Source organism: Anolis carolinensis, unplaced genomic scaffold (genome assembly GCF_035594765.1).
Source record: "Anolis carolinensis isolate JA03-04 unplaced genomic scaffold, rAnoCar3.1.pri scaffold_11, whole genome shotgun sequence".
Classification (NCBI taxonomy): Eukaryota; Metazoa; Chordata; class Lepidosauria; order Squamata; family Dactyloidae; genus Anolis; species Anolis carolinensis.
Genome location: NW_026943822.1, coordinates 17598581 through 17624404, shown reverse-complemented (window position 1 = coordinate 17624404; position 25824 = coordinate 17598581). Strand labels below are relative to the sequence as shown.

General features: G+C 39.8%; 1 protein-coding gene across 3 annotated transcripts in view; it reads right to left on the bottom strand.

Annotated features, from left to right (window-relative positions):
* scg3 (secretogranin III) overlaps positions 1 to 25824 on the bottom strand; it is a 47237-nt gene that overhangs the window by 6676 nt on the left and 14737 nt on the right. For all 3 annotated transcript variants that reach the window (XM_008118498.2, XM_008118497.3, XM_008118499.3), the window contains 6 exons: positions 25555 to 25716; positions 23277 to 23430; positions 21991 to 22107; positions 10167 to 10244; positions 8266 to 8391; positions 5399 to 5479 (listed from right to left, as the gene is read on the bottom strand). In XM_008118498.2, coding sequence (XP_008116705.1) covers positions 5399 to 5479; positions 8266 to 8391; positions 10167 to 10244; positions 21991 to 22107; positions 23277 to 23430; positions 25555 to 25716 — 718 coding nt within the window. The remainder of the gene's footprint in view (positions 1 to 5398; positions 5480 to 8265; positions 8392 to 10166; positions 10245 to 21990; positions 22108 to 23276; positions 23431 to 25554; positions 25717 to 25824) is intronic.

The following is a 25824-nucleotide window of genomic DNA, read 5'->3' as shown; positions in this document are numbered from 1 at the left end:
CATAGCAGAGCACTTGATGAACCAACCTGGACACAGGACAGAAAGGAGGAAACCACGAAAATGAACAAAATCTGGCTACCAGTATTAAAAAACTCAAAAATCAGAATCTATATATATAAAAGAGTGATGGCATCAGGGCAGCGGACAAAACAACAAAACTACAGGCCCCCAACCTCGAAATTTGACAACACAACCCATCATCCATGCCTCTAGGTTGATACAACAAAAAGAAAAGAAAAATAAAGTCCTAATTACAGGGAAAGGAATAATTGTTTTTATCCAATTGCTGCCAGTTAGAGGGCTAAGCTCCGCCCACTTGGTCTCCTAGCAACCTACTCAGCCCAGGGGACAGGCACAGTTAGGCCTCACTTAGGCCTTTTCCACAGATTATCTGATTTTAACTGGATTATATGGCAGTGTAGACTCAAGGCCCTTCCACACAGCTATATGACCCATTTATAATCTTATATTATCTGCTTTGAACTGAATTATCTTGAGTCCACACTGCCAGATAATTCACTTCAGTGTGCATTTTATACAGCTCTGTAGAAGGGGCAGTTCTAAGCAGATAATATAAGATTACAAATATACAGTAGAGTCTCACTAATCCAATATAAACAGTGTCCTCTATCCTCACCACTTTCACAGTACACAAACAACCAAATGCATACTAACATAAAGACAACCATACAACACACATTCAATACCACCACTACCTCAACAATTTCTCACCAACACCACCAGACAACGCCACAGCAAAGCGTGGGCAGGCACAGCTAGTAGTAAATAAAAAGCAACACTCTGAAAACAGAGGATTTCCAGACATGAATCAACCAAGGGCAGTTAATGACTTTAAACAAAGGATGCCCCAGAGGCAGGAAGAAGACAGCAGATATGCTTTTCAATGCTAATTAAGGTGATTAACTACAACATTCACACTGACCTCTCTCACCCTAGACTTTCCAGAGATATATATTAACCTCTTTGCTTAGTTTTCTCCGTACCTCACAACCTCTGAGGATGCCTGCCATAGATGTGGGCAAAACGGCAGGAGAGAATACTTCTGGAACATGGCCATACAGCCCGGAAAACATACAACAACCCTGTGATCCCGGCCATGAAAGCCTTCGACAACACACACAGGATTAGCCCAGGGCTGTGGCGCAGACGGGAGAGCAATGAGTCACTGACCAGGAGGTCATAAGTTCGAGGCCCGCTCGGAGCTATGTTTGTTTGTCTTTGTCCTGTGTTAAAAAAGCATTGAATGTTTGCCTAATATGTGTAATGTGATCCGCCCTGAGTCCCCTTCGGGGTGAGAAGGGCGGAATATAAATGATGTAAATAAATAATAAATAATAATAAAAATATTATTTGAGAACACAGAAATGCTCGACCACTCCGACATCCACTCTGTCAGACTATACAAAGAAGCCATTGAAATCCACAAGCATGTGGACAATTCCAACAGAAAGGAGGAAACCATGAAAATGAACACAATCTGGCTACCAGGCATAAACAACTCTAAACTCCGAAAGCAACCCGAAAGATAGTTGTATCTATCAAGTAGGAAATTTAGGTACTACTTATATGTGGGGAGGCTAATTTACGACACCATAAAAAAAAACACCCAGCTGCTGTTGGAATGAGGAAGTTGCCATCACAGTGGATGATGAAGCAGCTGCTCACCCTGTGACCGGAATCAAGCATACCCTCAGGAAATTGGAAGCTGGAGAAGGTTTAAATTGCCTCTGTGTCTGTCTCTGTCTCTGTTCTATGTTATATGGCATTGAATGTTTGCCTTATATGTGTGCAATGTGATCCGCCCTGAGTCCCCCTCTGGGTGAGAAGGGCGGAATATAACTACAGTAGAGTCTCACGTATCCAAGCCTCGCTTATCGAGGTTTCTGGATTACCCAAGCCATTTTTGTAGTCAATGTTTTCAATATATCGTGATATTTTGGTGCTAAATTCGTAAATACAGTAATTACAACATAACATTACTGCGTATTGAACTGCTTTTTCTGTCAAATTGGTTGTAAAACATGTTTTGGTGCTTAATTTGTAAAATCATAACCTAATTTGATGTTTAATAGGCTTTTCCTTAATCCCTCCTTATTATCCAAGCTTCTGCCAGCCCATTTAGCTTGGATAAGTGAGACTCTAAGGTAAAGGTAAAGGTTTTCCCCTGACGTTAAGTCCAGTCATGTCTGACTCTGGGGGTTGGTGCTCATCTCCATTTCTAAGCCGAAGAGCCGGCGTTGTCCGTAGACACCTCCAAGGTTATGTGGCCATAGGCATGACTGCATGGAGCGCCGTTACCTTCCCGCTAGAGCGGTACCTATTAATCTACTCACACTGGCATGTTTTCGAACTGCTAGGTTGGCAGGAGGAGACTCTACTGTACTGCAAATAAATAAATAAAATCAGGACAGTAAATAAAGAGCAACACTCTTTATGGAATTTATGGAATTCCAGACAGAAAGTGATCAGGGCCAGCGAATACCTCCCAAAAGGATTCCCCCAGGCAGGAAGCAGTCAGGCTTTGAAATTGCAAGGCTATTCAATGCTATTCAAAGTGGCCAATTGCAATATTCACACTTGCCTCCAACAGAAAAGAGTTCTTTCTCCCACCCTGAACATCATTCCACAGATATATAAACCTCACTTGCCTAGTTTCCAACAGACTCCACAACCTCTGAGGATGCCCGCCATAGAGGTGGGCGAAATGTCAGAAGAGAATGCTTCTGGAACATGGCCATGCAGCTTGGAAAATTCACAACAACCTAGTGATTCTGGCCATGAAAGCCTTTGACAACACATTAAACTTGAACCTTTTTGGGAGCTGCTGTCTTCCATTAACAAGTCTGCTTCGGTTTGTAATTGGTAATTGGAAGGCAAAGCTAGGCTTAATTTGAAAGTCTTATTGCCGAAGCACATATCTCAGCGGAAATAAACCCCGCTGTGAGAGGGAAATGAGTTAATTGGAGGAAATACACATCTCCATTAATATCGGATTGAGCTCTGCCTGATTACTACTGATACCCAAACTCTCCCTTCCTTTGTTTATTTCTCCCATCCCTTTGTTCTTAATCTCTCAGCCGGACTTGGAATATACAGTTGTTTTGAATATTATCTTCTGCAAAGTAAAAGGGCCGGCCACGAAATTGCCAAGTTGCCAAATGGCAAAGGACAACCTAAGGCGAGTCAGCTAGAGCATATGAACTACAGTATATACTCGAGTATAAGCCGACCCGAATATAAGCCGAGGTACCTAATTTTACCACAAAAAAAACCTGGGGAAACATTGACCCCAGTATAAGCCGAGGGTGGCAAATTTCAGAAATAAAAACAGATAGCAATAAAATTACATTAATTGAGGCATCTGTAGGTTAAATGTTTTTGAATATTTACATCAAGCTCAAATTTAAGATAAGACTGTCCAACTCTGATCAAATCATTATTCTCATCTTCTTCAATGTAAATGTGCTTATGTATCCTTTTAATCATCATAGAGTAAAATAATACATGTAATAATAATAATAATAAATAGAGGAAAATAATACAAGTAATAATAAATAGAGGAAAATAATAAATGCAATAATAATAATAATAATAACAAGATCAGAGTGAAATACATAGAGTAAAATAATACATGTAATAATAATAATAATAATAATAATAATAATAATAAAAACAGGAAAATAATACAAGTAATAATAAATGTAATAATAATAATAACAACAAGATCAGAGTGAAATAATAAATGTAATAATAATAATAATAATAATAATAATAATAATAATAATAATAAAAATAATAATAATAATAGAGTAAAATACATCACACAGTCCTAGACACTTGGAAAGTGTTCGACTTGTGATTTTGTGATACGAAATCCAGCATGTCTATATTGTTTGCTGTGTCATAATAAAATAATAATAAAAATAATAATAATAGTAGCAACAATAATAGAGAAAAATAATAAATGTAATAATACCAATAATAATAGAGAAAAATAATAAATGTACCATATATTCTCGAGTATAAGCTGACCCAAATACAAGCCAACCAGGACCCTCACCCGAGTATAAACCGAGGGTTTTTTTTTCAGTATTAAAAAGAGGGCTGAAAAGCTAGGCTTATACTCAAGTATATACAGTATATCCTTTATTTCCTTTAATTTCAAAATAAACCGTACAGTTTTAAATTTCAATTTTAATAATAATAATAATAACAACAACTTTATTTATGTACCCCGCCTCCATCTCCCCGCAGGGACTCGGGGCGGCTAACATGGGGCCAAGCCCAAATAATCATAAAAAACAGGATAAAGTACATACAAAACAAAACAAGCATCATCAACAAAAGTTGAAACAGAATAAACAGAATTTTAATATGTTTTCAAACTGCTAGGTTGGCTGGAGCTGGAGTTAACGACAGGAGCTCACCCTGTTGGCGGATTCAAACCGTCAACCTTCCAATTGAAAGTTGACAGTTCAAAGCCCAGGTCAGGGTGAGCTCCTGGCCTTTAGCCCAGCCTTTGCCTACCTAGCAAAATGCGAGTAGATAAATAGGTACACGCAAGGAAGCCTTTGTGCTTATTTCAGTATCTCTTCTCACTTCCCAGAATTTTAAAACAAAATGGAAGAATGCCTTTATAATCTCTCATTTTAGGCATAATCGGGTAAATACGTTTTGCGGTGCTATTCTAATTAATAGACACGAGCACATCCCTTCTTTCTGTTAAGTTCTGTATAAAAGTACAATAATGGGCACATTAGCGAAAATCAGGACTATCGGCCCATCTGTCGCCTCAATTAACATTTATGCCTAAGGAACTCTGCTAAAACATTTCCCTGGGATTCACTCCACGGCTTTGCAGATTAATAATTCAAGTCGCGGTGCCAAGTGTATTATGAGTCGCAGCATCTCTTGCCCTATTTTTCTTTAATAACTGAAGGCTAAATGTGAAGCTTATTTCCAATTGTCTTTCTTAACCCTCTGTGGGTTTCTCATCCCTATGAGTTGTGGGATTCTGACTCTGGGGGTTGGTGCTAATCTCAGTTTCTGAGCCGAAGAGCCGGCGTTGTCCATAGACACCACCAAGGTCATGTGGCCAGCATGACTGCATGGAGTGCCACTACCTTCCCCTATTCATCTACTCACATTAGCATGTTTTCGAACCGGGGCTAACAGTGGGAGCTCACCCCGCTCCTCAGATTCCTTTCGGTCAGCAAGTTCAGCAGCTCAGCCGTTTAACCTGCTGCACCACCAGGGGCTCCTTACATTCATATTAGAGTGTTCTAAAGCACAGTTCACACGACGCCATGGAATTTAGCTCTGATGTGAATGCTCTTGGGCTGCTTCCCATCACAACAACCCACTTCTGGCATCTTACCTTCTTTGTTTCCCTGTGTGTTATGTTTCTTCAGCCATTCTATGTTCTTTCGGATGGCTTCCAAATATGCCTCCGCTTTCCCTGCAAAAGCAAAAAAAGGAAAGAGAAACGGAACCACTTATTAGTGAGTCTGGATATATTGCGTGGCCAGTTCATAATTTTTGGTAAGCACAGAGTCAAATCAAACCATGCCTGACTAGTTTTATGGAACGGTCCTGCAATTGTCACAATGATTTACAGATGAACCAACCTGGACACAGCATATTATTTGAGAGCACAGAAATGCTGGACCACTTTCACAACCACCATTGAAAATCCACAAGTATGTGGACAATTTCAACAGAAAAGAGGAAACCATGAAAGTGAACAAAATCTGGCTACCAATATTAAAAAAACCTCTAAAATCAGTTCAATAAATAAAGAACAACACTCAGAAAACAGGGAAATTCCTGACAAGAAACAATCGGGACCAGCTAATAATAATAATAATAATAATAATAATAATAATAATAATAATAATAATAATAATAATGATCCATTGGAACTTATGCCTCAAGCACCACCTCCCAGCAGCAAAGAACTGGTGGGATCACAAACCAGCAAAGGTCGTGGAAAATGAACACGCAAAGATACTGTGGGACTTCCGAATCCAGACTGACAAAGTTCTGGAACACAACACACCAGATATCACAGTTGTGGAAAAGAACAAGGTTTGGATAATTGATGTCGCCATCCCAGGTGACAGTCGCATTGATGAAAAACAACAGGAAAAACTCAGCCGCTATCAGGACCTCAAGATTGAACTTCAAAGACTCTGGCAGAAACCAGTGCAGGTGGTCCCGGTGGTGATGGGCACATTGGGTGCCGTGCCAAAAGATCTCAGCCGGCATTTGGAAACAATAGACATTGACAAAATTACGATCTGCCAACTGCAAAAGGCCATCCTGCTGGGATCTGCACGCATCATCCGAAAATACATCACACAGTCCTAGACACTTGGGAAGTGTTCGACTTGTGGTTTTGTGAAACGAAATCCAGCATGTCTATCTTGTTTGCTGTGTCATACAACATCGTTGTGTCAATAATAATAATAATAATAACTGGGTGCCGTGCCAAAAGATCTCAGCCGGCATTTGGAAACAATAGACATTGACAAAATTACGATCTGCCAACTGCAAAAGGCCACCCTGCTGGGATCTGCACGCATCATCCGAAAATACATCACACAGTCCTAGACACTTGGGAAGTGTTCGACTTGTGATTTTGTGATACGAAATCCAGCATATCTATCTTGTTTGCTGTGTCATAAAATAATAATAATAATAATAATAATAATAATAATAATAATAATAATAACAACAACTTTATTTTTGTACGCCGCCTCCATCTCCCCGAAGGGACTCAGGACGGCTAACATGGGGCCAAGCCCAGAACTCCCAGCTAACACCTCCCAACAAAGGATTCCCCTAGGCAGAAATCAGCCAGGCCTTGAAGCTGCAAAGTTTGTCAGTGCTAATCAAGGTGATTAATTGCAACGTTTACACTTGCCTCCAACAGACAAGAGATTTTTTCCCCACCCTGGACATTATTACACAGATATATAAACCCCACTTGCCTAGTTTCCAACAGACCTCACAACCTCTGCCATAGATGGGGGTGAAACGTCAGGAGAGAATGCTTCTAGAACATGGCCATAAAGCCTGGAAAACTCACAGCAACCCATTTACAGCAGAGCCAGATGAGGCTTTTATCGCACCATTAAAAACACCAATTTTCATGAGTTTAGGCAATGCAGACCATTACCAGTAACCTCACTGGAAGCGAAGATGATTAAACTGGGACCGTTGTACTTTGGACACATCATGAGACAATGCGTTTCACTGGAAAAGATGGCAAAAGTGAAAGAACGTTTTCCTCTTTTAATCCAAGAAATAAAACTGCCCTTTTGGAATGAGTAATAATAAATATCAAGTCCATTTTATATGATGGGTTTTCAGTTTCTAAATGAAGACTCGCTTTGCCTACAATATAAGCGAGACAAAAACAGTTCAAAGCTAACCTAATATAGTCTCCGGAGGACTATTAAAGTTTAATGGATTCTGAACTTTGCCGGAGCTTCGCTGATGTAACAAGCCACCAATTTTCAGGAAAAAAAACAAAACAAGAGCTATTAGCTTCCTAAAAAGTTCTTGACATCTCAACTTATCTTATTCCATCCAGAGCAGTCCTTTGAAGAAGATATAGATTAAGAATTAACAACTGGGGAATCTGGGCCACTGTGAGTTTTCCGGGCTGTATGACGATATTCCAGAAGCACTCTCTCCTGATGTTTCACCCTCATCTATGGCAGGCATCCTCAGAGGTTGTGAGGTCTGTTGGAAACGAGGCAAGTGGGGTTTATATATCTGTAGAATAGTGTCCAGGGTAGAAGAAAGAACTCTTTGTCTGTTGGAGCCAAGTGTCAATGCTCACTTCAACTGATGGGGAGTTTTCCTGCAATATCAGATTAGGTTTCCGCACAGAGGGAGTGAAGGATAGAAACCCAGGTATGTGAGGCGTGATCTCATGGCTTCTTGGTTGATCTTGGGCTTAAATTAAGGTCCAGGTTCCTGTTTCAAATCTCGAATTCATGATTTAAGTCTCCTGTCATTGCCTATGTTCCTGGATGAGCTTTGCCTTGTGAAAAGTTCCTGCTTTCATGCTTATGGATTTATGCATGTGGTCTTGACTTCCTTGATTTCATGTATTTTTGGACTATTGTTCTTTTGTATATGGACTACTGCTATTTTATAGCTCTTTTGGAGATAATGCTTCTGGAACATGGCCATACAGTCCGGAAAACTTGCAGCAACCCAGATCTTTCTTACCTTTGGGCTCTTCGTCGTTCTCTGTGTTTTGTTCTTCGATTTTCGTGGAATCCTTCAGCGTTTCGTATTCCTTTTCCATTTTAGCGGCGGCTGCCTTTGTGCTGTCAGACTCTTCAGTGCTCTTGTCTAGAGAGGGTGCAAACAGAGCATCTCCTCAGCTCTCTATCGTCTGAACATTATGTTCATTTTATCACCTGGTGACTTCTTGAAGGAAGTGTATAAAAGGTGTAAAGAGGTACGTACTTGGCCAGACTTGACTCTCTAAGGCAGGGGTCCCCAAACTTTTTAAGTGGAGGGCCGGTTCATGGTCCCTCAGGCTGTTGAGGGGCCGAATTATCATTTGAAAAAAATGCAAACAAATTCCTATGCACACTACACATGTCTTATTTGTAGTGCCAAAAAAACCCCCCAACAACTATTTTATTTATTTATTACATTTATACCCCACCCTCTCACACATATTAGTATTATATATTACTATATTGTCCTATACCACTACCGTAATATTATTAGTAATATTACATTTAATATATAATGTATACTTAATATTATTATATTGTATAATTGTTAGTATTATATTGTATTACATTATAATATTAGTATCAATGTTATATGTATACACAATATATTCAATTGTTACCATAGCACAATATTAGTACAGTAGAGTCTCACTTATTCAACATAAATAAGCCGGCAGAATGTTGGATAAGCGAATATGTTGGATAATAAGGAGGCATTAAGGAAAAGCCTATTAAACATCAAATTAGGTTATGATTTTACAAATGAAGCACCAAAACATCATGTTAGACAACAAATTTGGCAGAAAAAGTAGTTCAATACGCAGTAATGCTATGTAGTAATTACTGTATTTATGAATTTAGCACCAAAATATTATGATATATTGAAAACATTGACTACAAAAATGCGTTGGATAATCCAGAACGTTGGATAAGTGAGTGTTTGATAAGTGAGACTCTACTGTAAATGAAAGAACAATACAATATTTTAAAATAAAAACAATTTTAACCAACATAAACCTATCAGGATTTCAATGGGAAGTGTGGTCCTACTTCTGGCCAATGAGATAGTCAAGTTAAGTAGGATTGTTGGTGTGAAGTCTAAAACTGAGGGTGGGGGCCAGGTAAATGACCTTGGAGGGCCGCATCCGGCCCCCGGGCCTTAGATTGGGGACCCCTGCTCTAAGGTCTCTGGTAGAAACCTTTGAATGCCATCCATTTGTCATTCTTATGTTCTACTCAATAAAGGACCACTAGCTGTGCCAGGCCACATGTTGCTGTGGCGAAGTCTGGTGGTATGGGAAATAAACTATTGAGGAATTGGTGATAGTTAAGGTAAAGGGTAAAGGTTTTCCCCTGACATTAAGTCCATTATAAATGGGTTATATAGCTGTGTGGAAGGGCCTTGAGTCTACACTGCCATATAATCCAGTGCAAATTAGATAATCTGTGGAAGAGGCCTAAGAGAGGCCTAAGTCTGCCTGTCCCCTGGGCTGAGTTGGTTGCTAGGAGACCAAGTGGGCAGAGATTAGTCCTCTAACTGGCAGCAATTGGATAAAAACAATTATTCCTTTACCTCTAATTAGGACTTTATTTTTCTTTTCTTTTTGTTGTATCAACCTAGAGGCATGGATGATGGATTGTGTTGTCAAATTTTGAGGTTGGGGGGCCTGTAGTTTTGTTGTGTTGTTGGTCGCCATGATGCCATCACTTATTTATATATATAGATATTTGAAAAAAAAATACAACCTCTCATTTAAGGATTGTAAGAAGGGAGCGCAGGGATGGAGAAGATGCAAACTCCTAGGCAACAGATAATGGCCTAAGAGTAGTTCAGATACATTTCATAACCGTAAAAAATAACCGAATGGTTGTTTTAAGTACCTGAGAGGAGCTTGGCTTTCGTACCGGGCTTCTCAAGTTTCTTTCTCGTCTGCAGAGCGATCATTGCATCCAGGTTTTCTAGAAAGCAGAAACAGAGAGTAATTCATTATTAAGCCATGTTGTAACTCTATCCGAAAGGTTCTTGTGCTCCTTCCCAATCCAGAAAAATCCAAACATTATTTCAATAGGATTGCGCCGAAAGGTAAAGCCTCCGTTGACAATCATCCCATCATACCATCCACTGACTTCATCAGATTCTGTTGGAAATATTTATTATTTATTTACAGTATTTATAGTCCGCCCTTCTCACCCCGAAGGGGACTCAGGGCGGATCACATTATATACATATAGGGCAAACATTCAATGCCCATATACACGTAGAACCGAGACAGAGACAGACAGACGCAGAGGCAATTTAACCTTCTCCTGAGGGGATGTTCGATTCTGGCCACAGGGGGGAGCAGCTGCTTCATCGTCCACTGTGACGGCACTTCCTCATTCCAACGTCATAAATTAGTTAAATTTGCCTCCCCACTTTTTTTTTTATAAGTGGTACCTTATTTCCTACTTGGTAGATGCAACTATCTTTCAGGTTGCTAGGTCAGCAACGAGCAAGGGCTATTTTTTATTTTTTTAATTGACAGGTGCTCACCCCGCCACGGGCTGGCCTCGAACTCATGACCTCATGGTCAGAGTGATTTATTGCAGCAGGCTGCTCACCATCCTGTGCCACAGCCCGGCCCCATAGCAACCGTCTTCAAGCCTCCAGTAGTAATTTGTGTTTTATATGATTCTGCTTGCTTACTACATTGTATATATATGTTTTGGTATGCAGCCTTCCCTTTACTCTATGTTTCCTGAGGTTGTGGGAGGGGCTGCAGATCACATGATCAGATCTGGGACTGCTCTGAGCTCAGACTCCAGTTTATAACACACAAACGCTATTAGACTATGGACTGTCCATATAATCTGGATTATATGGCAGTGTAGAAGGGGCCTAAGAATTGGCCTCCTCCTTCTCAATAAGGCCCCTTCTACACTGCCATATAATCCAGATTATAAACTCAGATAATTCACATCTGCTTTGAACTGGATTATATGAATCTAAACTGCCATATAATTCAGTTCAAAGCAGATAATGTGGATTTTATACGGCAGTGTAGAATGCGCCTGAGGCCCCTTCTTCACTTCTCTATATCCCATGATCTGATCCCAGATTATTTGCTTATCCCAGATTATATGGCAGTGGAGACTCATATAAACCAGTTCAAAGCAGATAATCTGGGATCAGATTTTGGGATATAGGACAGTATAGATCCAGCCTTAGCTCAATATGTGCAAGTCCAGTTTTGCACTACAAAGTCAGGCCCCTTCTACTGCCATATAATCCAGATTATCAAAGCAGATAATAATAATAATAACAACAACAACAACAACAACAACAACAACAACAACAACAACTTTACTTTTGTATCCTGCTTCCATCTCCCCGAAGGGACTGGGGCAGCTCACATGGGGACAAGCCCGAACAACATAATTTAAAACATAATCTACATTATCTGCTTTGAACTGGTTTATATGAGTCTATACTGCCATATAATCCAGATTATCAAAGCAGATAATAATAATAATAATAACAACAACAACAACAACAACTTTACTTTTGTATCCTGCTTCCATCTCCCCGAAGGGACTTGGAAAGTTGAAGCATGAGGTTTTTAGACAAATGGATCTAATTTACATAGGTTTTAATTTTTAATGATGTATTTTAATGATGTATTTTTATAGTTTTAATTGATTATATGTACTGTTTTTGTTTTATTATTATGTTCTTGGCATTAAATGTTGCCAACTGTTGTAAGCCGCCCTGAGTCCCCCCGGGTGAGAAGGGCGGGGTATAAATGCTGGAAATAAATAAATAAATAAATAAAATAAGTTCACATGGGGACAAGCCCGAACAACATAATTTAAAACATAATTTACATTGTCTGCTTTGAACTGGATTATATGAGTCTATACTGCCAGATAATCTGGTTCAAAGCAGATAATCTGGATTTTATATGGCAGTGTAGAAGTGTTGAAGCAACAGGCAAGCTGAGGACAAAGGAGGATTTTGGAAGGAGGAGAGAGAAACTGGGACATTTTAAAAGAAGCTGGAAAAGTGGGATGGCAGAGGATTAATCGGGATCGTCCCTGCCAAATGAGAATAGTTTGAGATATCACAAACACAAGGAACTTTAACTTTTTTTAAATGCGGAAAACCTCTTCAAGAGTTCAATAGCCACTGAGCAGGATGTGCGGCCTCTTGTTTACAGAGTTTAAAATTTAAAAAAAAGCAACTAGCAGTGTTTCAGATCCAGACTTGACGTAGATCCCCACCAGCTGTGGCCTGCATATGTGCACAACATTTGCTTTGAGTTATCCTAATGGGGTGACTCATCCAGAGAAATGCCAGTCTCTTGGACAGTAGCTAAGCAACTGGCTGTCCTAGTTTGGGCTGGAACAAGATCTGATGTCACGCCTGGGTCAGTTGCCTTGGAAACTTTTTATTTTATTTTTAAGGACCAAAATAAGAAGATAAAAATCATCAGGGCAGGAACATCTGGCTACCCATTTCCAATGGCGCTAATTAAGGCAAATATTCCTAGAACTTGGGATGCAATCAATACAACATGACCCTTCTATCTGCATGGGATAAAGCTCTGGCTATTGTGTGGCTACATGAAACTTAGCGGATCCTATTGAAATGAAGGACAACTGGATCAAGAGTATCACGGAGTTGCATTGGAGAACCAATAAAGAACCTAAATGAAGTGATAAATGAAATGGCAAGTATTGACCTGGATGCACTTTTGAAAAGAGTGTCAAGTGGTCAATAGGAAGTTCAAAATATTTTTGTTTGACCTGACTTGCTTGTTTTGTTTCACACATATACTGTATATACTCGAGTATAAGCCAACCCAAATATAAGCTGAGATACCTAATTTTACCATAAAAAACTGGGAAAACTTATTGACTCGAGTATAAGCCGAGGGTGGGAAATGCAGCAGCAGCTAACGGTAAATTTCAAAATAAAAATAGATACCAATAAAATTACATTAACTGAGGCACCAGCAAGTTAAATATTTTTGAATATTTACCAGATTTCAAAGAAAAAACAGTAAACTAGCTCTGTAAGTGGAAAAGTAGGGTAAACAAAAACAATATGGTATTAACAATAACTCAACAACAACAACAATAAAACTTCAAACTATCTATCTCCCCATGGGGACTCAGGCCGGCTTCCAACATAGTAACAGGCAACATTTAATGCCTATATAAACAATGCAGAGCTAGATATAGATCTATAATTATATATACTAATTTCACATATGCATTTTCCCCTGAAATGTTTTCAAATCCTCTCTATATATGTGCATTTCCCTCCCACATCTATCTAGAAATCTCTATATGTGTGTGTGTGCGCATTTCCCCTGTAGTATTTCCAAGCCCTATATATCTATATTCATATATATCTAGCTAGACATCTCTCTATATATAGATAATTATATCTGCATAGGATTTGCAAAGACTTGCAAACATGTGAGGCAAAAATTCATATACAAAAATAATGTATACATATAGATACATACAGTTATATGAAATCTCTAGATATCTATATGTATATAGGATTTGCAAAGACTTGCAAACATATGAGGGGAAATTAATATATAAAATTTATATATAGAGAGTGAAACAAATATTTAGGTACAGTAGAGTCTCACTTATCCAAGCTAAATGGGCCAGCAGAAGCTTGAATAAGCGAATATCTTGGATAATAAGGAGGGATTAAGGAAAAGCCTATTAAACATCAAATTAGGTTATGATTTTACAAATGAAGCACCAAAACATCATGTTATACAACAAATTGGTCAGAAAAAGTAGTTCAATACGCAGTAATGTTATGTTGTAATTACTGTATTTACGAATTTAGCACCAAAATATCATGATATATTGAAAACATTGACTACAAAAATGGCTTGGATAATCCAAAGGCTTGGATAAGCGAGGCTTGGATAAGTGAGACTCTACTGTACTTAGGGATTACAAAGGCTTGCAAGGGGAAGTGCCTACATATTTGTAGCAGAAATTAACAAATATTTCAGGGACAAATGCTTTTATAAGATTAATGGGTTCTTCTTCCTGACTTGCAAGGGCTTATTTTCCTTTTCAAAACATTCCCTTGGTTAAGAGCAAGGGAGGCTTTGGAAAAACAAACACACTGATAAGGGAGGAGAGAAATATACCATATATTGCAAGCAACGGCCTCCAGGCTCCGCTGCGGGCTTGACCTTTACCCCATTATAAGCCGAGGGAGGCTTTTTCAGCTCATAAAAAGGGCTGAAAAACTCAGCTTATCTTCGAGTATATACGTTATACTGTTAGGTTTAAACGAAAAGTCTACAGAAAGATATTCTACTGTTTTTTAAATTATGTAGGAACCTATCCTTATAGTTTCAATGTTATTTGTGTCTCTGTGCCAAATTTTCTTTCAAATATGCAATGCCTGGGAACTTATCTGTATTGTTTACTGAAGTATATGTGTATAATGTGTGCCTCTGTGCCTTTAAATCACCTGCTGACTTATGGCAACCTCATAAATCTCATAGGTGTTTCTTAGTCAAAGAATATTTGGAAGTGTTTTTGCCAATTCCTTCCTCTGAAATATAGCCTACAGCATTTGGCATCCACCGGTGGTCTTCCATCCAAAAACATAAACAAACAAACACATTGCAACAATATCAACATTAGCAACAGCAGCAACAACATCAACAACAAGATGACAGCAGCGAAGGGGCCCAGTTCTTGGATGCTTTGGAGTGTATGGGATGCGACGGGATGGGTGGCAAAGTCCAGCTGGGACATCATAAGATGGAAACAAGACGACAACGAGTTCTTGCCATTGGTTTACTAACCAGGGCTGGTCTGGCTTAGCTTCCAAGATTAAGTGGAATCTGTTGTCTTTTGGGTTCTTAAGCACCTGGTATCCCATTTGAATACTAACCAGAGCTGGCCTTGCTTAGCTTTTCCAAGTCTGAACAGGATGTGATACCTTTTAGGATATTTAGCCCATAACTGAAATCTTTGAAGAGTGTCCTTAACAGTACAATCGTTTCCATAAGTCAGTTTGGCAAAACAACCGCACTCAGGATGAATTGTTTTGCAAGGCTTTGCAGTTTCATCTTGTTTAAAAATAAAACCCAAAACTCAGGGGAGTTCCCGGGCGAAAAGCGTTGGAAAGCGAACGCTCAGCCTTATTATGGAAATGGCCACCAGCTTTGTTGCAAGATCTGGAGATATCCACCCACCCAGGCATTTAATGTAATAAACAGTAGAGATCTGGCTTTTTCTTGGCATTGTTGCTCTGTAGGCAATTCCAGAGCATTTCCCCCAAAAGGCAGCGCTTCTTTGCATAAGCAACTTATGGCTGAAAGGCAACCTTTCTCCCCGCAGCCCACACTTGCTCACTTGTCAGTATAATTTGGAAGCAAAGCAAATGGAAACATGGGCGGCAGGCAACTATTCTGAAGGGCAGACTCCTCTGACTTGCTGGTCTTGGAGGTGTCGGTGAATCATGGGCTCTGCCTGCTGGGGATGATGGAAGTTCTAGCTTGGCACATTCAGAGGGTGCCAGATTGGGAGCAGCTGCCATAGGGAAAACACACTCCCCGGTCTGCTGTTACGTTTCTCCCACTCCTTCCAGCCTTACTATAGTAAATGAATGGGAAATGATTGTCACTGAATTATGTTATCGGTGCTTCCAAAAAGAACATACTCCACTTTTAAATTTCAGCAGAAAGATAGCATGGTTTGTGTGTCAAATGACAACCCTCACATTTCCCATTTAGCCATGACAACCCATGGTATGACCTTGGACAAGTCATAACTTGTTTGTTTTACTCACAACTTCATGTAGTTAAATGTACAGGTACAATTTCTTGTACAGCTCTCTTTATAACAGTTCCAAGGAACTCAAACCTCAACTGACTTCTAACTTCTAACATAGCTTCTGTACTCAAACAGACCCAAGCCTCAACTGACTTCTAACTTCTAACATGGATTCTGTACTCAAACAGACCCAAGCTTCAACTGACTTCTAACTTCTAACACTGGCTTCTGTACTCAAACAGACCCAAGCTTCAATTGACTTCTAACATTGGCTTCTGACCCCAAACAGACTCAAACCTCAACTGACTTCTAACTTCTAACATTGGCTTATGTACTCAAACAGACTCAAGCCTCAACTGACTTCTAACTTCTAGCACTGGCTTCTGACCCCAAACAGACTCAAGCCTCAACTGTCTTCTAACTTCTAACACTGGCTTCTGTACTCAAACAGACTCAAACCTCAACTGACTTCTAACTTCTAACATTGGCTTCTGTACTCAAACAGATTCAAGCTTCAACTGACTTCTAACTTCTAGCACTGGCTTCTGACCCCAAACAGACTCAAGCCTCAACTGACTTCTAACTTCTAGCACTGGCTTCTGACCCCAAACAGACTCAAGCCTCAACTGACTTCTAACTTCTAGCACTGGCTTCTGACCCCAAACAGACTCAAGCCTCAACTGTCTTCTAACTTCTAACACTGGCTTCTGTACTCAAACAGACTCAAACCTCAACTGACTTCTAACTTCTAACATTGGCTTCTGTACTCAAACAGATTCAAGCTTCAACTGACTTCTAACTTCTAGCACTGGCTTCTGACCCCAAACAGACTCAAGCCTCAACTGACTTCTAACTTCTAGCACTGGCTTCTGTACTCAAACAGACCCAAGCTTCAATTGACTTCTAACATTGGCTTCTGTACCAAACAGACTCAAGCCTCAACTGACTTCTAACTTCTAACTCTGGCTTCTGTACTCAAACAGACTCAAGCCTCAACTGACTTCTAACTTCTAACATTGGCTTCTGTACTCAAACAAACTCAAGCCTCAACTGACTTCTAACTTCTAACACTGGCTTCTGTACTCAAACAGACTCAAGCCTCAACTGTCACTCCTCAACTGTCATCCTTTTAAACTGCATTCTAAGCCATCACTGAACCAGTCATGTGATCTGCAGCCATTCCCACTGCCTGAAGTACATAGAGCTAAGAAAACAACCAAAAAAGAAATAACTTCAGGAAATAAACCGGCACATTATAAAGCAGACAAAACATTAAATAGAGGAGGTTTGAGAAGGTTGCCATCTCCAAAAATATCTGAGGGATTTGAGGACTTGTGATTATTTTTTTCTACATTTTCTGCTGCCAGGTCCTTGTTGCTCTATTTTAAGGACACAAATAGCGATGTCCCTTTGAATCTCATTCTTTCAAATCACTGCCCATTGAGTGCCTGGCACCAAGGCATGGGTTATTTCAATATGAAATGATGGGTAGGTAAAAATAAACGGGCCGGCGGATGTGGGAACAATCCCCTGAACACTATTGAGAGGGTGGACTGGCATTTAATAAAAGAGATAATCAAGAATAAATGCAAAGTTCAGAGTTGGAGCGGATGAAAGATACATTGTGGAAACGAACTCTTCAAGCAACAAAATTGCTTTGAAAATAGAACAATGGATTCCGCACTCGTCCCCTCTTTCCTCTGCTCCAGATGGGTAGATGTGAATAGGAGAGCGTTGCGACCTGATTCTATTTCTGAAGTCATAATTCCACCCACTTGGCTATGAATCCAGTCATTGCTTCCTAATTGGCAGGATGCGCTCAGCTTGAAATACATAAGAGACCTCTCCCCATAACCGTGCCCTTGAGGGGAGCTTCAACATGAAGGCAACTATGCTGACCTTAGCCCTTTTCTCCCAGAACAAAACTTTTGTAAAGTGAAAGGATCTTAATCGCTTACTAGAGACCAAGTCCCTGTTCCAGTACGTTGTACTGCAAGATGAATAGGACACAAATAGTGAGTGGAAGAATCCACGTTAAGAGCCCACCTTGGAACACCATGAAAGGACCACATGGAGGTTATTAGACCAGATACATTGGTTAAGTAAATGTAAAGGTTTTCCCCTGACGTTAAGGGCCTCATTCCTAAGTATGGAACAAGGACAAAGAGGAAATCCTAGTGAGACCATAACAGAGAGTTTGACACATACCCTGTTTCCCCTAAAATAAGACATCCCCTGAAAATAAGACCTAGTAGAGGTTTTGCTAAATTGCTAAATATAAGGCCTCCCCCGAAAGTAAGACCTTGCAAAGTTTTTGTTTGGAAACATGCCCGCCAAACAGAACACCAGAACATTTATTGCATGCAGGATCGGTAAACGTACGTACCATAAAGTGCTGTACATGGAAATATTGGTAGTAACAAGAAATTATTGATAAGATTCACAGTTTGTCTGGTTATGCTGGTTTGTGATGACAACCACTGTACAGTATATAATAAATGTTCAATTTTTTTGTTCAACAATAAATGTGAATTCTTCTTCATGGAAAAATATGACATCCCCTGAAAATAAGACCTAGAGCATCTTTGGGAGCAAAAAATTAATATAAGACACTGTCTTATTTTCGGGGAAACACGGTAGATCCTAACTGATCTTGGAAGCTTAGAAGCATCAACACTGGATAATATTTGGATGGGAGACTATCGCTGACTAGCAAGTGCTGTGGCTATATTTCTGAGGGAGAAACAGACAAAACTACCTCTGAGAATTCCTTGTCTAAGAAAATCCTATGAAATATATGGGGTTACCATAAGTTGATGATGACTCGAAGGCACTATAGGTCTATAGGCCCGGGGCTGTGGCGCAGACGGGAGAGCAATGAGTCACTGACCAGGAGGTCATAAGTTCGAGGCCCGCTCGGAGCTATGTTTGTTTGTCTTTGTCCTATGTTAAAAAGGCATTGAATGTTTGCCTAATATGTGTAATGTGATCCGCCCTGAGTCCCCTTCGGGGTGAGAAGGGCGGAATATAAATGATGTAAATAAATAAATAAATAAATAAATATAGGCACCAAGGAATTCTTGAATGCTTTGGAGGAGGAGTTTCTGGCTGCAAAGTGAAGTGCCTGGTTGCCATCTTTCTTGCCTTTATCGGGAATAGCTCTGGGCTTATTGAGAGACCTGAAGGATGCGCAAGTCAGATCCTGCAAGGATGACATCATGCCAAGCTTGCAAATCCCCGGCTAGCCGTTGCCAAGACATGCTTGAAACTTCCCGTCTCTGCAGATTGGCAAATTAGGACCTTCCCCTTTCCCCCTGAAGCATGTGGCTTGCGTTGATAAATCATTTATTGCTCGGGATGCATAATTCAGTCTTGACGCTTCAGCCATAAAAGCTGAAGTATTTTAAGGCCAGGGACTCTTGTATAACTCCGTCAGCAGCAGGAGCTGCTCCAGATCAAGGTCCAAAACACCCCGAGGACCGAGGTTTGCCCATGCCTGATTTAGAGTCTCCCCCAAATTCATCAACTATTAGACCCAGTTAGTAATTTCCCTAAATAATGTCAAATGATGCACTTTTTTTCCTGGATTTCTTCTCAAACAGCCGCCCTTTGATTTCCTGGGCAGTCTCTCTGTGTGTCTTCTTCCCAGATGGCAGCAAATGTGCTCCGGAGCGACGGCATGCATTAAACCTTTTCTACGAATCGTAGCAACCTTGACAACAAAGCACTGCGCTCCCCACCTCTGCTCCATTAAGCTGATATCCTCATGGCTTTTGAAAACTCTGGAGGATATCAGATCACTGTTTTGAAGGGCAAAAAAAATAGTCTCTTCTCCACGGTGAGGCTAAAAATAGGGCATCAGTGAAGTGAAGCGAAGCACTTTCTGCTACAGTCGGCGGCTCCAAGGATGGAATATAATATTGGTCCAAAGAGGAAGAATGGAGCTGGGCCACAGCTGTGGCTGAGATTTCTTTAGAGAAGCTTCGCACACATAGCTGCACCCCACCGTTACAAATAATTTCTATGTGTGAATGAAACATCACAGTAAGAATATTACATAAAGAAGATCTGTTTAAAGCTACAGACATTGCAGTTGCTGTTGCCCGTTTGTGGTCTAAATCTATTTAGCAGCTTGTGATCCTTTATTTTATCCGTTTTAAACTTATCATTCCACCATGTCTCCTGTGTCAATATAACAATATAATAATATATAATACTCATATTATGCTATACTAATAATATAATATATTGCATATACATATAATATTGATAATAATATTATAATGTAATACATAATAATAATAATAATAATAATAATAATAATAATAATAATACATTATTATTATTCACACTTTGCCTCAGTGGTGAAGTGAGTTAAAGCACTAAGCTGGAGACGGAAAGGTCCCAGGTTCAAATCCCGGGAGCGGCGTGAGCGGCTGCTGTTAGCTCCAGCTCCTGCCAACCTAGCATTTCGAAAACATGCAAATGTGAGTAGATCAATAGGTACTGCTCTGACGGGAAGGTAACGGCACTCCATGCAGTCATGCCGGCCACATGACCTTGGAGGTGTCTACGGACAACACCGGCTCTTCGGCTTAGAAATGGACATGAGCACCAACCCCCAGAGTCAGACATGATTGGACTTAATGTCAGGGGAAACCTTTACCTTTACCTATTTATAAGACATGTAATATTACTAATAATATTGCAATATAGTGGTATAGCACAATATAGTAATATATAATGCTTATATTGTGTAAGTTAATAATCTAATAGATTGTATGTACTGGTAGCACAGTGTGTTAAAGCACTGAGCTACTGAACTTGCAGACCAAAAGGTCCCAGGTTCAAATCCCGGGAGCGGAATGAGCGCCCGCTGTTAGCCCCAGCTCCTGCCAACCTAGCAGTTCGAAAACATGCCAATGTGAGTAGATCAATAGGTACCGCTCCGGCGGGAAGGTAACGGCGCTCCATGCAGTCATGCTGGCCACATGACCTTGAAGATGTCTATGGACAACACCGGCTCTTCGGCCTAGAAATGGAGATGAGCACCAACCCCCAGAGTCGGACATAACTGGACTTAATGTCAGGGGAAAACCTTTACCTTTACCTACATACATATAACTTCTAAACCACCCTGAGTCCCCTTTGGGGTGAGAAGGGTGGAATATAAATGTCGCTAAGGAATAAATATTTATGCAATGGGAGCCTCCGGTGGTGCAGCGTGTTAAAGCACTGAGCTGCTGAACTCGAATCCCACGAGCGGAGTGAGCACCTGCTATTAGACCCAGCATCTGCCAACCTAGCAGTTAGAAAACATGCAAACGTGACTAGATCAATAAGTACTGCTCCAGTGAAAAGGTAACAGTGCTCCATGCGGTCATGCCAGCCAATGACCTTGGAGGTGTCTACGGACAACGCCGGCTCTTCGGCTTAGAAATGGACATGAGCACCAACCCCCAGAGTCAGACATGACTGGACTTAGCATCAGGGGAAACCTTTACCTTTACCTTAAGAGTTACCAAGAGAGTTTCAATCCTTGCAAGCTCATTGAACTATGCAGACATTAATGCACGCTGTTAGGAATTGTGGGAGTTGAAGTCCAAAACACCTGGAGAGCCAAAGTTTGCCTATATCTGTATATAGCCACTAAAAAGGAATATCCCACCCACGCTTCTAGTTTATAGTATGCATCTCTTTATGCTCCACAATTTGCATTAGGCAGCTTCACACGAAGATCAAAAATAAACAAATGGCACTCAACACTGTTTAAAATAAGTTGTCACCCAAAGTAGCAGCTTTGACAGGAACCAGTCCTGACGATGAAGACATGACAACGTATTCACAGCACAGCGACACAAAATATGGTTACAAGGAGTTGCAAATGCACTCTTACCTAAGTATGAAACGCCTTCCTCCGGCGTGATGGTTCCGTATTTAACCATCATCTTCACAAAGTCGATTAAAGTCTTCATGATCGTTATCAGCGTTTCTTTTTCCTTGGCTTCTTTCTCTGTTGTGATGAACAAAACATTCGCTCAAATTAGGGACACAAGATACAGTAGAGTCTCACTTATCCAACACTTACTTATCCAACGTTCTGGATTATCCAACACATTTTTTTAGTCAATGTTTTCAATACATCATGATATTTTGGTGCTAAATTTGTAAATACAGTAATTACTACATAGCATTACTGCGTATTGAACTACTTTTTCTGTCAAATTTGTTGTAAAACATGATGTTTTGGTGCTTAATTTGTAAAATCATAACCTAATTTGATGTTTTATAGGTCTTTCCTTAATCTCTCCTTATTATCCAACATATTCGCTTATCCAACAATCTGCCGGCCTGTTTATGTTGGATAAGTGAGACTCTACTGTACTGGGATAAAGGTTGGCAGTTCGAATCCTGAGTACAACTATATTGCAATATTATTAGTAATATTGCATGTTATATAAATATAAAATTATAATAGTGTATTATTATTATTATTACATTGTATTACATCATATTATTATCAATATTATACATATATACAATATAATATAATATTAGTATAGTATGAGTATTATATATTATATTTAGACATCTCAGGCTCATTGCAGCCTAAATCCTTGTTCTAGAAGTTATCGGAGCTCTCGATGGCACAGCTGGTTAAACTGCTGAGCTGCTGAACTTGCGGACCCAAAGGTCGGCGGTTCTAATCTAGGGAGCAGAGTGAGCACCTACTATTAGCCCCAGCTTCTGCCAACCTAGCAGTTCGAAAACATGCAAATGTGAGTAGATCAATAGGTACCGCTCTAGCGGGAAGGTAACAGCGCTCCATGCGGTCATGCCAATGACCACATGACCTTGGAGGTGTCTATGGACAACGCCGGCTCTTCGGCTTAGAAATGGAGATGAGCACCAAGCCCCAGAGTCGGTAAACCTTTACCTTTACTATAAGGACAGAGTTCAGCACTTTGGAGAGCTCCCTACATTTTCTGAATAAATTGGAGTAAATTCACATCTGAAATGACATGTCAGCACCACTCAAGAGTTTGAGGAAGTTACTTTTTTTGCGGACGCCAAATCCCCAAATATCCTCCATCAGCCAGACATGCACATTTTGAAATCTGAGATGCCTGAGCATTTGGAAATGCTCTCCAATGTTTTGACAAAGCTTGTCATGAAACTCACCAGAGTTAAGGCTTTTCAGTAGTTCGTAGAAATTAGGGAAATATTGGAGATCCTCAAAATTATCCTCAGGAGGCAACTCGTTCCTTCTTTCCAAGATGTTGGAAGAAGCCCATGTGTTATCTAATGTGTCGTCTTGCTCAGGAGCCTTTGGCACCTTCATAAAATAGATTATGAATATAATAAGTACAGCAATGTGGACACCAGAATCAAGAGAGAATCAATGCACATCTTATGCTTTCTTTTCTGTCTTTGGAGCTAGCGAGAGCGATATCTGACATGGGTTAGTTATTTGGGTTACCGTATATACTTGAGTATAAGCCGACCCGAATATAAGCCAAGGCACCTAATTTTACCACAAAAAAACTGGGAAAGCATTGACTCCAATATAAGCCGAGGGTGGTAAATTTCAGAAATAAAAATAGATACCAATAAAATTACATTAATTGAGGCATCAGTAGGTTAAATGTTTTTGAATATTTACATAAAGCTCTAATTTAAGATAAGACTGTCCAACTCTGATCAAATCATGATTCTCATCTTCTTCAATGTAAATGTGCTTATGTATCCTTTTAATAATAATAGAGCAAAATAATACATGTAATAATAATAATAATAATAAATACAGGAAAATAATACGTGTAATAATAAATAGAGTAAAATCATAAATGCAATAATAATAATAATAATATCAGAGTTAAATAATAAATGTACTATTAATAATAAAATAGAGTAAAATGAATGTAATAGTAGCAACAATAATAGAGAAAAATAATAAATGTAATAATACCAATAATAATAGAGAAAAATAATAAATGTACCATATATTCTTGAGTATAAGCTTCCAACTCTACTATTCTATGATTCTATGATTCTATGACCCAAATATAAGCCAACTAGGACCCTGACCCGAATATAAGCCGAGGGGGGCTTTTTCAGTCTTAAAAAAAGGGCTGAAAAGCTAGGCTTATACTTGAGTATATACAGTATATCCCACCCCCCAGCAGTATGAGGGACCATAATAATAATAATAATAATAATAATAATAATAATAATAATAATAATAAACTTTATTTATACCCCGCCACCATCTCCCCGTGGGGACAATGTTACAAAAGAAACAAAGCAAATACATAAACAATACACACAGTTTAAAACACAAGAAGATGATAAAACAGAAGTTAAAACAAAGGTTTATACAACAGTAATACAGTAGAGTCTCACTTATCCAACACTCACTTATCCAACGTTCTGGATTATCCAACGCATTTTTGTAGTCAATATTTTCAATATATCATGATATTTTGGTGCTAAATTCGTAAATACAGTAATTACTACATAGCATTACTGCGTATTGAACTATGTTTTCTGTCAAATTTGTTGTATAACATGATGTTTTGGTGCTTAATTTGTAAAATCATGACCTATTTTGATGTTTAATAGGCTTTTCCTTAATCCCTCCTTATTATCCAACATATTCGCTTATCCAACATTCTGCCGGCCTGTTTATGTTGGATAAGTGAGACTCTACTGTAATATCAATAGTAATAATATCAAACAACCACCAATGCAATTCAGTCAACTTCAAAGGTGGGGGGGGGGACTATAGCAGCAATATAAGTTATTATTATTATTTCATATCAGGAGCAACCGGAGTTGCTTCTGGAGTGAGAGAATTGGCCATCTGCAAGGACGTTGCCCAGGGGACGCCCGGATGTTTTTGATGTTTTACCATCCTTGTGGGAGGCTTCTCTCATGTCCCCGCATGGAGCTGGAGCTGATAGAGGGAGCTCATCCGCACTCTCCCCGGGTGGGATTCGAACCTGGCAGCTTTCAGGTCAGCAACCCAACCTTCAAGTTACGAGGCTTTTATCCCCTTGGCCACCGGGGGCTCCTAGCAATATAAGTTAAAATCTGTGTTGTCGAAGGCTTTCATGGCCAGAATCACAGGGTTGTTGTATGTCTTTCGGGCTGTGTGGCCATGTTCCAGAAGCATTCTCTCCTGACGTTTCGCCCACATCTATGGCAGGCATCCTCAGAGGTTGTGAGGTATGGTATATACCTCACAACCTCTGAGGATGCCTGCCATAGATGTGGGCGAAACGTCAGGAGAGAATGCTTCTGGAACATGGCCACACAGCCCGAAAGACATACAACAACCCTAAGTTAAAATCATTAGATTAAAATATCCCAATGAAAGGAACCCAATAACATGTATCGGCTCTCTGCTTAAAAAGTTTGAGGAGCCCTGGTATAGTGGAACAAGATGAAGAAACATTACCATTTTTTCTTCCAAGTTCTGGTTGGTATTCATATCAGTTTTGCTCGGGAGGTAATCGAGGCCTTCGGCAGCCTTTTCCCGATCTTTGGCTTCATTAGCAATTAGCTGCTGCAGGACTTCGGCCACCTCATCTTCCAGGGTATAGGCCTGGCTTTCTGTAATCTGCAGGAAATGAGAAACAGCAGAGACATGCTTGAAACATCAACGGGTGGCTTTAATATCAGTGTAGCAGGCAGCCAGCCCTAGGTTTTTCTATCAGACATTAACAGA